This window comes from Bos taurus, chromosome 10 (assembly GCF_002263795.3).
Source record: "Bos taurus isolate L1 Dominette 01449 registration number 42190680 breed Hereford chromosome 10, ARS-UCD2.0, whole genome shotgun sequence".
NCBI classification, from domain to species: domain Eukaryota; kingdom Metazoa; phylum Chordata; class Mammalia; order Artiodactyla; family Bovidae; genus Bos; species Bos taurus.
The window spans coordinates 51,524,766-51,541,900 of record NC_037337.1 but is presented as its reverse complement, the minus strand read 5'-3'; the positions used below and the strand labels follow the sequence as shown (position 1 = coordinate 51,541,900).

Here is a 17,135-nt window from a genome sequence, read left to right as displayed (position 1 = left end):
TCCATAAGATTTCTCATGTACTCTTCTTTATTTCTACAATCACTACCCCAATCCAGGACTCAATCACCAAGTAGCTAATTTATTCCTTACTGTATCATATCCCAACTGCTCAGTTCAGTTCAGTTGTTCAGTCGTGTCCGACTCTTTGCGACCCCATGGACTGCAGCACACCAGGCTTCTCTGTCCATCACCAACTCCCAGAGCTTGCACAAACTCATGTCCATCAAGTCAGTGATACCATCCAACCATCTCATCCTCTATCGTCCCCTTCTCCTCCTGCCTTCAATCTTTCCCAGCCTCGGGTCTTTTCCAGTGAGTCAGTTTTTCCTATCAGGTGGCCAAAGTATTGGAGTTTCAGCTTCAGCGTCAGTCCTTCCAATGAACATTCAGGACTGATTTCCTTTATAATTGACTGGTTGGATCTCCTTGAAGTCCAAGGGACTCTCAAGAGTCTTCTCCAATACCACAGTTCAAAACCATCAATTCTCTGGCTCTCAGCATTCTTTATAGTCCAACTCTCACATCCATACATGACTACTGGAAAAACCATAGCTTTGACTAGATAGACCGTTGTTGGCTCAACCAACCAAAATTCCACAATACCCCATAGTTACCATGGCCTATTATATGAAAAATGAGAGTTCTAGTCATCATAGCCCAGTTAGCATTTCTCCTTATTTCCTACCGTAAACTCTCCATTCCAGGCAAGTAAACCTACATGTATCTTACTACACCTTACGGTATTTTCTTCTATCTCAAAAAGCTCTCTTCAACTGGTTGATGTCCCTCCAGCTTAATAAATCCTCATTTCAACTACAATACATAATTGGAACTCTTATTTTTATATCTTGACATTTATGTCTACTCTGGCAAGCTCAATACTTTTTACCTCTTTTCTCTCTCAAGACTGTGCCTTCATGACTCCTACTAGCCACAGACACACAATAAACACTGATGACTAAAACAACAATGTTCTTACTGTACATGTTCTTACATTGTTTAGTTGGAACTATAGTAGCTTCAGAATGGAATCACCCAGTATCAAAGGGAGTCTACACTTCCTGAGAACTGTTCTCAGTACTGCTGTTTCTGCAACCTAGCTAGGACAGAACTGTCCCAACTAGTCCTAAGGCAAAGCCTTCACACTGCTACATGGCAGTGTTACTACCTTCACAACTCTAAATGGTATTTTTCTTCTTAACGTTGCCCCCTTTCCCTTGTAAAATAATTGACAGCCAAACTAAGTTTAGCCCAAAACAGTAAGCTGTTCTTATACTAAATCTCAATCATTTAAGATTAAATTCAGCCCCTTTAAAAGGGGCACAGTAAATATGTTTTATAACAACTTTATAAAACTTTATCATTTTATAAAAACTTTCATCAAAAGCACAAAATATTTAAAAAGTCTGGTCCCAGAAACTTGTCATTCAGGAAATAGTCTCAAGGCCAAACTTGTGATCTCTCAACAAAGTTTAAAAAAAAAAAAAATGGAGTTTATTCTTGAATTTATTACTCAGTTTCATTTTCTCAATTTCAAAAACAGAGTTTATGTTTATAACCAATTCTTAAAAGAAAAAACATCTAAGTTATCTACAGAACTCTCAACCGATTTTTTTCTGAGCCTTATCCCAGCATAAAAAGATGTGGTTTCTTATTTCCTCACTGAGATAAAGAGATGTGGAAAAATTGTAACTATCATTATTTAAGACCTTCCAATTGTTACTATTATGCACACAAGAATTTTTTAAAATATCTAATACCCTAATGCCAGATAAAAAGTATTGTGTATGCCACAGTGTTTATTAACAAATTTCTAGGACCATAGAAAAGTTAATATTATAAACAATATAATAAAAATTGAATAAGAGGTCCCAATTCAAAAAAAATAATTTTGCTGTCGGGACTGCAAGTGGCATGGGTTTGATCCCTAGTTGGGGAACTAAGATCCCACATTTCACACAGCACAACCAAATAAATAAATGGTGCTGTCATGTTTGCAAGATGAAACTGAGGCAAAGACGCAAATAACATATCTACAAGGACTGACGCAAGTAACAAAAATGAGTGCAGCAGGCTAAGCATACATACAGCCAGCCAGATTGAGGGGAACCACGCTGATTCCCAAGTCCAGTTTAAAGAGGGGAATGGCTACTGCTCTGCTCCAGACAATAGGAATATTTCTGAACAGTTAACAGGATTTTCAAGTCTTCCTCCCAAAATACAGAAATCCATAAACTTCACTCAGAAATTTCCCAATTTGGGACTTCCCTGGTGGTCCAGTGGCTAAGACTCCATGTCCCAGTGCAGGAGGCCTGGGTTTGATCCCTACTCAGGGAACTAGATCCCATATGCTGCAACTATGGATCCCACACGCTGCAATTAAGACCCAGCACAGTCAGTAAATTTTAACCAAAACGAAGAAAAAAAATTTTTAATAAGTTTCCTAATTTTTCAAAGCCCATCAGTAGTTGAAACTTGAAGACACTGCAAATCAAACAAAACACATCTCTAAGGTGATTCAGTCCAGAGAACACCTTTGAACTAACATGTGAAAACTGCTTTCAAAAAGGCATGAGGGGGCAATAGGTAAAAAGTCCAGGGTTAGGTCAAACCGGCTTGGGTTTGACAGTCTAATTCACCACTGAGCAGGTGGACAATGTCAGAAAAAATATTTCTTCAAGTCTGTTTCTTTAAATGTAGAATGTCACCACTCTCTCATACAAGTTGGAAAGTGAAACTTTTAACACAGTATCAGAAATACAGAAGACATTACAAAAATGTCCCTTACTCTCCCTGCTCCACCCTGCAAGTCTGTAAGATAATTTAAAAGATATTAGGAAATAAACACCCTGGAAGATGTTAAACAAGTTATAAAAATGAGATCAGAAAAGAGAGGGGTGCTTGCCATGCCCAGTTCTTTGCTACTCAAAGAGGTCCTTATACACACAGAAAAGATACTGCTAACTAATGGCCTGAAATGGGTCTTCTCAAGATGGTACAGCTAGCTGGATTATCAATACCAACATTAAAAAGATAAAGAGTCACAGCTCCTTAAAGATAAAGACCAAAAGTCTGTCCATTTTATTAACTTCATAGACCCTGACTTGCTGGTAGAAGTGAGAAATAATTTAAGCTTAAACTTTTATACTTTTGGCCAAACTTCCATAAAATTTATTTCTTTAAGAAGCATGCTACAAAGCAAAGCATTTACACCAGACTTTTTAATATAAGAAACATGCCGGGAATTTTGTTCTCAGCTTGGTTTTGATCCCTGGTTGGGAAACTACAATACCCACCAGCCCAGACACCACAGTCAAAAAAAAAAAAAAAAAGTCATACTCTAAGAGTTCATTTAAAGTATGATTTCATTAAACAAAAACAGGGGATTGAATTTACTGGTACAGCTGAAATACCTTTGGACCTCTCAAACACACCAATTTTTTTAAAGAGAAAAAAAAAAATCAACTCACCAACATATTTGTGTTAAAAAGTACAATTCACATATACATAAAAGTTCTTTGGGCTATATATAATCAGAATAGTTCTAATAAATTTCTAATGCGGTTGCATATAATAAAGCATTTTATTCATATATTTGAGTACATGTCTATATAGATACTAAGCTCTAGAAAATTCATGGTATCTTCCTACAAACAGAACACAGGTGGACATTGTGAGAAATGGACAGCATTGGGAAAGTTTAGTTTCAAGATTCTAAACACATTCTCTTTTCTAGCTTCCCAACCATCACACTAAGAGCAAGAAAAAAACTAATGCAAAACAGGATTGACAAATCACAGGGGAAGCAACTAAAAACGATTATTAAGTATCTAAAACGACTTATACTTTAAAGTTAAATTCATATTTCCACTATAGCTTGTCCTAATCTACACAAAATATTCATTCTCTCATAGGAGAGTCTGAATGCATTCTATTCTCATATCATCCTTACATAAACTTCTTACAAACTACCATAAACAGCGCAGATGTGTGGATAAAAATACATTACAAATATCTCCAGGTACCCCATAACTACAATCTTGATGTTAATTTTAAAATGAAAGATTTCTTAGTGGTTTTCTGAAAAAATTCTGCTTAAAACAAACATCAAAAATTAAGCAGCCTTTTAACCAATGTTTAATGCAAAATGATACTTTAAAAATGACTCCAGAGTTCTGAATTTAGAAAATCTTTGTTTAAAAAAGGTCTTAGCCCGCAAAGATTACGCTGTCAATTTATACTTTTTCTTCAACCATCAGAAGAGACCAGTGTCTACTCTTACTGTTTCACTCTTTAAAAACAAAGGACATTTTACATACTACTAATCAGTAGTTTAATCTGCCTCACGTGGATGCCTTACTTTTTACTACCTCAAATAAATCAGCATCTAACAAAAAGTGAAAACAGAAATTTGCTGGAAGTCACATTCAGAACATAAATACAAATGTAAAAACAAAGGCCCTTTTAGAGGTTATCCAGCACAGATATTTCAAACTAAACATCTACCAGAAGCTCCTAATCTAAAATGTTTCTCTCGCAAATGAACACTACAAACTGCAACAGAAATCTACCTACAAAGTATCTTCAGACTAAGTAGAAGACGGAACAAAAATATGCTAGGCTATGCAGTCCTAAGTCAGAGAAAAGAACAAAAACAATCCACTACATGAAACATTCAGACATTTTCTAAATTATCAAATGAGTCTATACTCATCCAAAACATTCCGGAAAAAATTTCAATCCAATTCTTTCAAACATAAAATCTTTATGTATACTCCGGTGGGAAGTGAAAAAGTTAACCAAAAATAAAGCACTTCACACAAGAATAAAGTGATGCAGTTGGTCCTCGGATAAACTGGAAACAAAAAACGTCTTCAAAACCGGAGTCATCAAGAAATTATACGCTTTAGCACACTTTAACTCCAACGTGGGGAGGGGAGGTGGAGGACTGCCACTGTTTTGACAATCCATTAATTACACTATATGTCTATTCCACCTGAGAGTTTAAGAAAACTCTTCAAGTTAGGTCACCGAGGGACCGTCTCTCTAAAAGACGCAAAGCAGCCTACAGATCAAAGAACATCCCGAAACGACTTAGCTTTCTCTCCACGAAACCCTTTCCCCAGGGCAACAGAATGTTTTCACAGAACAGAAACACACCCTCCTGCTAATCTCGGAACAGTCGGACAGAGGCGGGGCACTTTGGAGAACCAAAGCCGCCCGGCTCACACCAGCAGGAGACCACTGTTACCCCTCCTCGGGCGGCCTCTCCGCAGAACCGGGTCGGTCTGGATCGCCGCGCCCGGTAAAGGAACAATACAATCGCAACTTCCCACGAGCCTCCGCGGTGGTTCTTCGCGGCGGAGGGGACTCCGGAATTCGCCACGGGCAAGGGGCTGGGGCAAAAGGGTAAGAAGGGTGATCACCGGCCCCGCGGCAGCTGCCCGACCCGGCGCCCGGCGAGCCCGCTGGAGTGATGGTGCCAACCGGCCTGAGCTCCACGGCTCTCGCTTGGCCACCGGATCTCCCGACTTTGCTTCTCTGGCAGGCGACCCCAGCCTCCCCTGCTGCTGGGGCGGCAGGGGGCGGGAAAGGCCTCGCCGGAGATTCAGAGCGTCCTCGGCCCGCCACGGAAGGGAACGCGGTCGGGGCGCGGGGGACAATAGGGAGTGGGGAGCACTGCGCGCCCGAGTGGCGCCGCCGGCCGGCCGGGCTGACTGACGCACCCGCCGCACGGCGCGACTGGGCTCCGCTCGGCCCGGCCGCCGCTGCCGCCGCGCGGTCCGCTGAGCTCACGGCGCCCCCGGCACTGGGGGTCGTGCCTCACCTCCCAGCCCCGCAACCCAGGAGAGGAGCAGAATTAACACTCTCAGCAACACCATCTTCCGCTGCCGCCGCCGCCGCCGCCTCCTCACGGGTTAACAGCAGCACATCGAACCGGAGGGAGAAGCTGAAGGGGCTTGGTCCGGAGCCTCCACGGGAAGCCGGGACCTCCCCGGGCAGGAGAAACGGCGAAGCACCTCCCTCTCGCCCCACTTCAAGAGCCGGCAAAGCTTCCAGCACCTCCAAAACAGGGACCTCCCTCCCCCTCGTTCGTTTCCTTCCTCCCTTCCCCGCTTTCCTTCCCTCGCTCCTTCCCTCTTCTCTACCTCCCTCCCCCGAGCCCGGGACCTCCGCCTCCTTCCTTACCACGTGACCAGCCGGCGCCCAACGGGCAGGCGGAGCCGCACCCCTTCCTCCCGCCCCTCCCCCTCCCCCAGGCGCCCCAGGGGCGCGCGCATGCGCACTGGGGCCGGTTCCCGGGCTGCTAGGCCCGCCGCCGCTTCCTGTCCGCCGGCGGAGAGCTGGGATTGGGCTTGGGAGGCGGGGTTTCCTGGGGTTCCGCCCCCGGACTGGAGCGCAACTCTGTGGACCGTACAGGGTTTGCTCTTGGTGCTGCTCAGACCTGTGTCTTGAGCAGAAGAGGCAAGGTGAGGGATGTTAAGGGGCCGCTGTCCTCGTTTTAACTTCACAGGGAATGGGGATTTTCGTTACTTCTTTTTTTGCCTCCCTGGGTGCACAACTTCTACCAAGTAAACAAAAGCAAAGCCTCCCCCACCCTGCAAAAGAAGCAAAGTCCCAATAAACAGTTATTACTTTGGAGACAGCCGACAAAGCTCAGAACCTCAATGTAAAGCCCTTCAAGCAGCAGAAACATACAGCCTAAGTCCTATTTTTCTGAATTCTGTAAAACTGTCACAGACCAGGCCTTGGCCATTCTAAAAGCGTGCATCCTCAACCACAGGTACCGAATCTAGCCTGAAAAATGTCCTAGTTACCACTTTCTGTTCATTCTCTGAAGAGAACTCTGGAGTCTCCTTCACCCCAACTTCTTTGAAGCTCCTATTTGAGCTCACAGTAACTCACTTTGATTTTTTAAACTTGTATTCCATGAACTAAAGACTTAAACATAAAACCTGAAACCGTAAGACCTAGAAGGAAACAGGGAAAACTTGATGTTGGTCTTGGAAATGATTTTTTTGGATGTGATGCCAAAGCACAAACAACAGAAACAAAAGTAAATAAGTGGGCCCACATCAAACTAAAAACCCTTGGCAGAAGAATCAAAATGAAAAGGCAGTGTTTGGAATGAGAGAAAACACTTCAAATTGTTTCTCTTATAAGGGGTTAATAATTAAAATATACAAGGAACTCTTACAACTCAGAGGCTACAAAGCAGACAATCCAATTTAAAAATGTGCAGAGGAATTTAGTGCTTTTTCAAAGAAAACATCCAAATGACCAATAGGTGCTTGAAAAGATGCTCAATACCACTAATCATCAGGGAAATGCAAATCAAAACCACGGTGAAATAAGGCCCACACTGTTAGAATGGTTATCCTCAAAAAGATAAGAGATATGTGGACTTCGGTGGATAAGAATCTGCCTGCCTATGCAGAGGTCACAGGTTCAGTCCCGCATCTGGGAAGATTCCACATGCCCCGGAGCAACTAAACCCCTGCGCCACAGCTACTGAGCACTCTAGGGCCCAGGAGCTAGAACTAATGAACCTGTGTGCTACAACTACTGAAGCCCATGGAGTCCCCACATCACAACTACTGAGCCCTCGTGCTCCAACTATTGAAGCCAGTGCATGGCAAGGAGGAGTAGCCCCTGCACACCACAAGAGAAAGCCTGCAGAAAGCAGTGAAGACACAGCACAGCCAAAAATAAATAAATAAATATATACATATATATATATATATATAGAAAGACAAGACAAACTTGTTGGCAAGGATATGGAAATAGGGAAACTCTTGTGCATTTTTGGTTGGAATGTAAATTGGTGTAAGTATTACAGAAAACAGCACAGATGTTCCTCAAAAAATTAAAAATAGAACTACCATAGGGCCCAGCAACACCCACTTTGGGGTATAAAACCAAAGGAAGTGAAATCAAGGTCTTGAAGAGAAATCTACACTCACATATTCATTACAACATTATTCACAATAGTGTCCCTGTATGGATGAATGGCTAAACACAATGTGGTATATAGATAAAATGGCATATTAATTCAGCAATGAGAAAGAAGGAAATCTTGCCATCGGGGATTAATCTGGAAGGCATTATGCTAAGTGAAATAAATCAAACAGAAAGACAAATACGGTGTGGTCTTATTTATATGTGGAATCTAAAAAACCCAAACTAAAAGAAGCAGAGAGTAAAATGGTGGTTACCAGGGTCTGGGAGGTGGGGGAAATCTGGAGATATTGGTCAAAGGGTACGAACTTCAGTTATAAGATGAATAAGTGCTGGGAATCTAATACTGGTAATCATTTTGCAGTACTTAAGTGTATCAAATCATGTGTTATTACATGAAAAACATGCATACAGTTTACATGTGGTATGTTGGTTATCCGAAGATATATCCATTTGAATGCAGAGTTCCAAAGAATAGCAAGGAGAGATAAGAAAGCCTTCCTCAGTTATCAATGCAAAGAAATAAGAGGAAAACAATAAAATGGGAAAGACTAGAGATCTCTTCAAGAAAGTTAGAGACACCAAGGGAACATTTCATGCAAAGATGGGCTCAATAAAGGACAGAAATGGTTTGGACCTAACAAAAGCAGAAGATATTAGGAAAAGGTGGTGAGAATACACAGAAGAACTATACAAAAAAGATCTTCATAACCCAGATAATCACGATGGTGTGATCACTCACCTATAGCCAGCCTGGAATGCGTAATCAAATGGGCCTTAGGAAGCATCACTACAAACAAAGCATGTGGAGGTGATGGAATTCCAGTTGAGCTATTTCAAATCTTAAAAGATGATGCTCCAAAAGTGCTGCACTCAATATGCCAGCAAATTTGGAAAACTCAGCAGTGGCCACAAGACTGGAAAAGGTCAGTTTTCATTCCAATCCCAAAGAAAGGCAATGCCAAAGAATGCTCAAACTACCACACAGTTGCACTCATCTCACACGCTAGCAAAGTAATGCTCAAAATTCTCCAAGCCAGGTTTCAACAGTACGTGAACCGTGAACTTCCAGATATTCAAGCTGGATTTAGAAAAGGCAGAGGAACCAGAGATCAAATTGCCAAAATCTATTGGATCATAGAAAAAGTAAGAGAGTTCCAGAAAAATATCTACTTCTGCTTTATTGACTGCACCAAAACCTTTGACTGTGTAGAGCACCACAAACTGGAAAATTCTGAAAGATATGGGAATACCAGACCACCTGACCTGCCTCTTGAGAAATCTGTATGCAGGTCAAGAGGCAACAGTTAGAACTGGACATGGAACAACAGACTGGTTGCAAATTGAGAAAGGAGTAGGTCAAGGCTGTATATTGTCATCCAGCTAATTTAACTTATATGGAAAGTACATCATGTGAAATGCCGGGCTGGATTAAGCACAAGCTGGAATCAAGATTTCCGGGAGAAATATCAATCACCTCAGATATGCAGATGACCCCACCCTTAGGGCAGAAAGTGAAGAAGAACTAAAAAGCCTCTTGATGAAAGTGAAAGAGGAGAGTGAAAAAGTTGGCTTAAAACTCAACATTCAGAAAACTAAGATCATGGCATCTGGTCCCATCACTTTATGGCAAATAGATGGGGAAACAATGGAAACAGGAGAGATTTTATTTTGGGGGGCCTCCAAAATCACTGCAGATGGTGACTGCAACCATGAAATTAAAAGACCCTTGCTCCTTGGAAGAAAAATTATGACCAACCTAGACAGCATATTGAAAAGCAGAAACATTACTTTGCTAACAAAGGTCTGTGTAGCCAAAGCTATGGTTTTTCCAGTAGTCATATTTGGAGAGTTGGACTATAAAAAAAGCTGAGCACTGAAGAATTGATGCTTTTGAACTGTGGTGTTGGAGAAGACTCTTGAGAGACCCTTGGACTGCAAGGAGATCAAGCCACTCATTCATAAAGGAAATCAGTCCTGAATGTTCATTGGAAGGACTGATGCTGAAGCTGAAACTCCAATACTTTGGCCACCTGATGCTGGGAAAGATTGAAGGCGGAAGGAGAAGGGGGTGACAGAGGATAAGATGGTTAGATGGCATCATGGCATCAGCAGCATGCTGGCGTGCTGCAGTCCATGGGGTCGCAAAGAATCGGACATGACTCAGCATCTGAACTGAACTGAAGTCTTCAGGCTTCCTGGATGACTCAGTGGTAAAGAATCCTGCCAAGCAGGAGACATGGGTTCAATCCTGGGTCAGGAAGATCCCCTAGAGGAAGAAATGGCAACCCACTTGCCTGAGAAATCCTTGGACAGAGGAGCCTGTGTCTGTGGGGTCACAAAGAGTCAGACAGGACTATGGATTAAGCAACAAATTAGTCCTCATCTTTAGCATCCTGCTTCAGTAGGCTGAATTAGAAAAGATAGATATTAATACTAATAATGATTTGGAATTCCTACTTTTTACTGTAGGTTTTTTCGACTTATTACCACGTGCTTTTTTAATTCTCATTTTGAAAAATGAATTACTCTAGTTTTGCTCCAACATCAGTAAGCTCAAAAATACGGTCAGAAGTTCTAATATCAATAGTGCCCATTATGGCAGAATCTCATGATTTTTTTTCCTTTTTCTTAAAAGATCCAATCTTAGGAAAGATGAGTTACATGGAAATATTACATTGCATATACCTGTGCTTGTATTTTCTTCTGGTGGTGCTGTCTGCAAATGTTTTGATTTTTTAGCTGTTATACTATCTTGTGGCATGTTTAGTTGTGCAGCAACTTTTATAGTTAATTTCAGTGGTAGAGGTAAATGGTGTTTTCTTTTTAATTTCAACTGGGTAAAAATACGTTTTGTATTATCAAGGTGGTCATCAAGAATTATGTTTAAGATTGTATTTCTTTTCACTTAAAAACAAATTGATCACATATCAGTATCATAATGAAAGGGATTCAATGTTACAAGTTTGAACCACTGTTTTATTTGACATTTAACTTACTACCTTTTCTAACCTCAACTTTTTTTTTTATGAGAATGATTAAGTTTAAATTATTTAACATTTGTAAAGTGATTATAATAGTGTCTGGCTATTACTATGTAAGTGTTTAAATAAAAATAAGTATCATGGTTCTTCCATTCAAAAGCAGTGATTAACAGTATTATTTCCTTAATGACAACATCCAGCTTTGATACTATCAGTATAAATGAAAGTTATCCCAAATTTTAATAATGAGGAATTCAGCTAGGAAGTACATGGCTGTACACAGTATATTACATAAGTAATACCGCCGGAAAATGCTGCTTGCACAACTTAAAGCCAATCCTAGCAAACATTTCAACAATTACATTTTTTTTTTCCGTCTTACAACATTGCTTTATTATATAGATGCAAAATCTGTTTTATGTACAATACGTGTACTTTATTTGGTCCTACCAAATAATCTTACCAAGGCTTTCTATTGGTAATCTTCCCCCAAAAGATTCAGGTAGAATTAGATATTGTGCACTTCACGACTACCCAAACCTGAGACTTCGCTACTAATTTCAGTTTTGGGGTCATACACATAAATCGAAATAGACACACGCGAGGTATAGACACACACGAGGTTAAGGCGATGAAAGTGAGCTGCAGGAAACCCCAGGGTTCAGAACAACTAGGCTGTGTATTTTGCTTGAGTTAGATTCGCAACGTGAGCAGCAAAGGTTGTGTGATCTCAGAGCGCTTTTATTGTAGTGCGAGGGCTTCTGAACACCCATGTGACTGCGTGGGTGGGGGCGCTGGCAGCCTGTGGGCCCTTTGAGGCATCCATCACCAGGCGCTCATTTCTTCTAGGCCTCTCCTGTTTTGGGTTCTTGTTTCAGTTTGTAATCAGCCAGGGCGGCCTTGATGGCGTCTTCAGCCAGCATGGAGCAGTGCAGTTTCACAGGCGGGAGGCACAGCTCCTTGGCGATGTCTGTGTTTTTGATGGTCAAGGCTTCCTCCACCGTCTTCCCCTTTACCCATTCGGTGGCTAACGAGCTGGAGGCGTTGGCAGAACCACAGCCAAATGTTTTAAACCTGGCGTCCACGATCTTCCCCTTTTCATCCACTTGAATCTGTAATTTCATGACATCACCACACGCTGGAGCCCCCACCAATCCAGTCCCAACATTTTTAGATGTCTTGTCAAGGGACCCCACGTTTCGGGGATTTTCATAATGATCAACAACCTTTTTGTGACAGAGCCGAGCGGGAGCTGAGAGCTCCCGGGCGGGCAGGCGCGGGGCCCGGAGCAACAGGGCCGACGCCGCCCGCCTCAGACGGCCCGCTCCAGCCGCCGCCATCTTGCGGGCTTGCCCAACAATTACATTTAAAATTTTCCAACTCCAACTAAAGACATGCATGCTGCATGTCTCACTGTCATGACAAACTAAGTATGTTTAACTTATCTCTGATAATGGCACCAACACTCTCAGTAACCTGGGATGGGGAATGAAATTATCTGACTCTTCTTCCCTTGTCTACTCATAACCAGTCACCATCTATTGCTGCTGCTAAGTCGCTTCGGTTGTGTCCGACTCTGTGTGACCCCATAGACGGCAGCCCACCAGGCTATTAATTCTATTAATTCAACTATTAATTAGTCCCTAAAAATGTTTTTCTTGTGCCTTAAATCCTTCCCTACCTACTATTGTCACTCCAATTCACACATTTTCTCTTGCTCACTGGACTTTTAACCCATCTCACTCCAGTCCCTCTCACTTCTGGTCCTGCTTTCAAATCTCACCTCAATCCACTACAGTTTGCTTCCATCCCCATCAGCCCCAGGAAGCCACCCTTGCTGGGGCCATCAAAGATCTGTTAGTTACCAATGCCACTACACACTTTTACTCATCTAACTAGGCTTTTTGGTCAATTAACATTCTCTCCTCAAAATTCCCCCTTCCAATGTTTCCCAAGGCCGTGCTCACCCCTGATTTTCCTCCTTACTTTTAACTGTGACTTCTGCATCTCTTGGCTTCCCTGGTGGCTCAGACAGTAAAGAATCTGCCTGCAATGCAGGAGACCCAGGTTTGATCCCTGGGTCAGGAAGATCCCTTGGAGAAAAGAATGGCTATCCAGAAAAGGGAATGGCTACCCACTCCAGTACTCTTTCCTGGAGAATTCCATGAACAGAGGAGCCTTGTGGGCTACAGTCCATGAGGTTGCAAAGAGTTGGACACAACTGAGCAACTAACACTTTCCCTTTCACTTTTCTGCATATCTTCCCTAGGGTTTCTTATTCTCTTTATCCTTTAGATATTATATTGATGTTCCTCAGGATTTTATCTTTGGCTTTCATATTTTCTCATTCTTCATGTGCATGACTATTTTTTACTACCTCCAATGTCTATGACTCACTAGGCTGTAAACTCCATGAAAACAAAGCCTGGATCTGTATTGTTCTGAATCCTATCCCACTACCTAGCACATGCTAAGCTAAGTCGCTTCAGTCATGTCCGACTCTGTGTGACCCCATAGACGGCAGCCCACGAGGCTCTCCCGTCCCTGGCATTCTTCAGGCAAAAACACTGGAGTGGGTTGCCATTTCCTTCTCCAATGCACAAAAGTGAAAAGTGAAAGGGAAGTCATTCAGTCGTGTCCGACTCTTAGCGACCCTATGGACTGCGGCCCACCAGGCTCCTCTGTCCATGGGATTTTCCAGGCAAGAGTGCTGGAGTGGGGTGCCATGCCTTCTCCAACCTAGCACATAGTCAGCACTTTTCCTACACCTGTGCCCCAAGCACCAGCCCTATGTACCAGCCCGATGTAACCTAGTTACATCGTTTGCCAGTACGGCAACCTTGAATAAGTTGAGGCATCTGTACCCCAATTTCCTAATGTTTACATTAGGAATAGTAGGAGTAGTAATACCTACCTTTGAAGGTAGGGAGTTAAATAAATTAATAGAGGTAAGCCATTGAGAATATTGCAAGGCATTAGAGCAAGCATTGTAAAATCTTAGGTGTTTTTTACATATCTAACATGTACTAGCCAATTCCTTCCTGACGTTACATGGCCACACCAAATTCAGCATGTCCCAAAGTGAACAAACCCCTACATCAACCTACACAAACTGTTTTTTTTTTTCCTTCTAAATTCCCTATTTGGATTAAGGCAACATCATCCATGCAATCACCTAAACTTCTCTTCCATTCCAGCAGACAATCAAGTCATCTCTATTCTCCACTGTATGAAATTCCACCCCTTCCACCTATTTCTACTCCCACAGCCCAAGCTCTGGTCTCCCCAGTTCATATCACCTATTCCTTGACTTTTTGACACCACTGCTGCCAGAGTGACCTTTTTGAAAATATATCCTTTTATCTCCAGGATAAAATGCAAGGCCTTTATGATCTAGCCATTGCTTTCCGTGACAGATTCATCTTTCATGGCTCTTTTCCTACTTTATCTTCTAAAAGTAGCAAGGACAAAAATCAGAGTAATAGTAGTAGCTGGTTGTTGGGCTTCCCTGGTGGCTCAGATGGTAAAGAATCCGCCTGCAATGTGGGAGACCAGGGTGCAATCCCTGGGTTGGAAAGACCCCCTGGAGGAGGGCATGGCAACCCACTCCAGTATTCTTGTCTGGAGAATACCCATGGACAGAGGAGCTTGGCAGGCTACGGGTAATGGGGTCGCAAAGAGTCAGACACTACTGAGCGACTAAGTGCAGTAGCTCGTTATTAGTAAGGAAATGGAAGCTCAAAGAACTTAAATCACCAAAATCTCAATGCTGGTACCTGGCAGAGTCAGCACCCAAAGTTAAATCTGACTCCAAAGCATGTGCTCTAATCACTACAATACGCTGCTGTTCAACTGCAGTTGTCTTCTCAGACACATATATCACTTCCCTCTTCAGTATCTTTGCACATTTTTATTTCCTCCATAAGGAATTTCAATAATTCATTTTATGACACTTTTTTGGGTCAGGATTTTGCTTTCTGTATAAAAGATGGGTCAGAGAAGAAAAACACTTGTAAAATCCATTTGGGGACTTCCTTGGTGGTCCTTGGTGGCTAAAACTCTGAGCTCCCAATGCAAAGGGCCCGGGTTTGATCCCTGGTTGGGGAACTAGATGCCACATGCTCTGACTAAGATCTGGCAAAGTCAAATAAAAATAATAAAATAAAAATGAAAATCCACTTTTGAGGAAAAGAGAACAGTGGAAAATGGTATTTACAACTTAAGGCATTTAGAAGAGTGTTATAAATATCACTTTCCTTTCAAATGTAAAGGAGTAAATATTGTTAAACATATAGCTCAGGTTTCTCCTTTGTAACATTTTCACTAACTTTACCACTAGAGAAAATTTAAAATCATTTGCTCAATAACCATGACATTCAAACCCAACCTGCTCCACGCACAGCATGCTGAGAAAACATACAGGGAGAGTCAAGGGGCTAAAAAAAAAAAAAAAAATTAAGTATACCATGTCCATAATTCTAATGTATTTGTATCAAATGGTACTGTATTTGTTTATTTATTTTAAATCTTCCTTAATTCCTAAGGATAGTAATGAATCACATGTTATAGGGGTTTTGAAAACAGAACCACAGAGAGTTAAGCAAATATATATCCAACAAATGTTTATTGACTCTTAATGCCAGAATAGAATCAATTTCACTAATATGTTCAAAACCTAGGAGTGATTACTCCCCTCACTGTCTAAAATCATGGTATCTTATTCTAACATTCAAGATGCTCCAAAAAACCCAATTGTCCAAACTTTTCTCTCGTCTCCTTACAATACAGCTTCTACTCCACCCTGTCAAGCTGCATGTGGGAATGCCACAATATCGGCAACCTTCTCCCTTCTACATTTTCCATCTCTTGTTTCCTCCCTGCCCCTACAGTATATTTAAAAAAGAAAGAAAGGCAATGGGCCCAAAATGGAGTTACTTATACTAGGCCTCTTGTCACCAAACTAAGATTTAATAGTTTCAGTTCTCTCAGACACAGAAACTTAAACCAGTCAATCAGGAATCACCTGATCAGCACCTGATAGGTAATATACCTAACTGTATATTGGGTCTGTCTCTTATTGTCCCCTAAAGGAAAGTAGCTTTGCGATAATAACACGCTCTTTTGCCTAATATAACTTCCTTGTTTTCACTCCCTTCTGCCTATAAAAGTCTTTCATTTTTTACAGTACCTTTCTATCTGCTAGATTGAATGCTTCCTGATTCAAATCAATTTTTGTTCAAATAAATTCTTAAAATGTTTAATATGCCTCAGGTCACATTTTAACATGTATTTCATACATAGGCTTTAAAGTGCTGATGACAACCTGGTAGCTCATAAACCAAATTAGACTCACAGACAAGTTCAGTTTGATTTGTAGTTGAAAATACTTTTTTTCTTAATTATATGTCATTCTTCAACAGTTAGGAATGTTCATGTTAAAGCCTAGACGCCAGATTTTCTGTGAAAGCTGAAAGGTTAAGCAAACTGAAGTTCCTGCAAAGCATCAGTTGGCTGAGACTGAGTAGAGGCAGCCCTCCTTGGACGGGGCTGGCCTAATGTGCCTGTAGTCTGTATTATCCCTTTCAGTATTTTACCTTCTGATACTTGTTTTAAAAATTAGACCAAGTTCCAAATAGTTCTGAAGTGTTTTCCTAGAATCTTGGGGCCCCTGATCTCAATCACATTTAATACAAAACACCTATTACTTATATCCTTCATCTGCAATTAATCATGTATTACTTTATTGATGAAGAGGCTTTGAGGCGGAGCAGAGGGCACTCAGAAAACTTTACAGGATAACAATGATAATTATAGGTTATTCATGCAACCAAAATTTGTTCTGTTCCTGCTTTGGGGAATTCCAGACCACCCAGACAATATTCTTGATGTAGTGCCAGGCACCAAGGTAAGCAATTCCCAAACACGATCCCATTTACTCTTTCCAACAATGCTGTGAAGTAGGTAATATCCCATTTTATAAACGAGGAAGCAGGGGCAGACCAGGGTTCTAAATCAAGTATGTTTGACTCCAAATCTTGTAGTCTAGTCTTTTGAATTACTGGATGAATTCATTCTTATTATCACTGCCATGATCCAGATCTACTTCTTAGCTTTGAAGTTGAAGAAGTTTGATTTTTCTCACTGCACTCTGAATTGATCAGCCAACAAAGACTAATTCATAGGAACTAAACT

General features: G+C 41.6%; 2 protein-coding genes across 4 annotated transcripts in view; both read right to left on the bottom strand.

Moving 5' to 3' along the window:
* The window catches only part of ADAM10 (ADAM metallopeptidase domain 10), a 144,137-nt gene extending 138,030 nt beyond the window's left edge, over positions 1-6,107 (bottom strand). The window contains exon 1 of one of the 3 annotated variants that reach the window (NM_174496.3): positions 5,828-6,107. In NM_174496.3, the coding sequence (NP_776921.1) occupies positions 5,828-5,882 (55 nt within the window). In that variant the 5' untranslated portion in view covers positions 5,883-6,107. Of the gene's footprint in view, positions 1-5,160; positions 5,248-5,426; positions 5,617-5,827 lie in introns of those variants that run through there. The other 2 variants (XM_024997276.2, XM_024997275.2) reach the window with 2 other exon arrangements.
* A 5,559-nt stretch (positions 6,108-11,666) lies between these two features.
* LOC533308 (iron-sulfur cluster scaffold homolog (E. coli)-like) lies at positions 11,667-12,294 on the bottom strand. The gene is given in 1 exon segment (NM_001243316.1): positions 11,667-12,294. A coding segment is annotated over 1 exon segment (495 nt). The 5' UTR covers positions 12,284-12,294; the 3' UTR covers positions 11,667-11,788.
* Between the last annotated feature and the right edge of the window lie 4,841 nt (positions 12,295-17,135).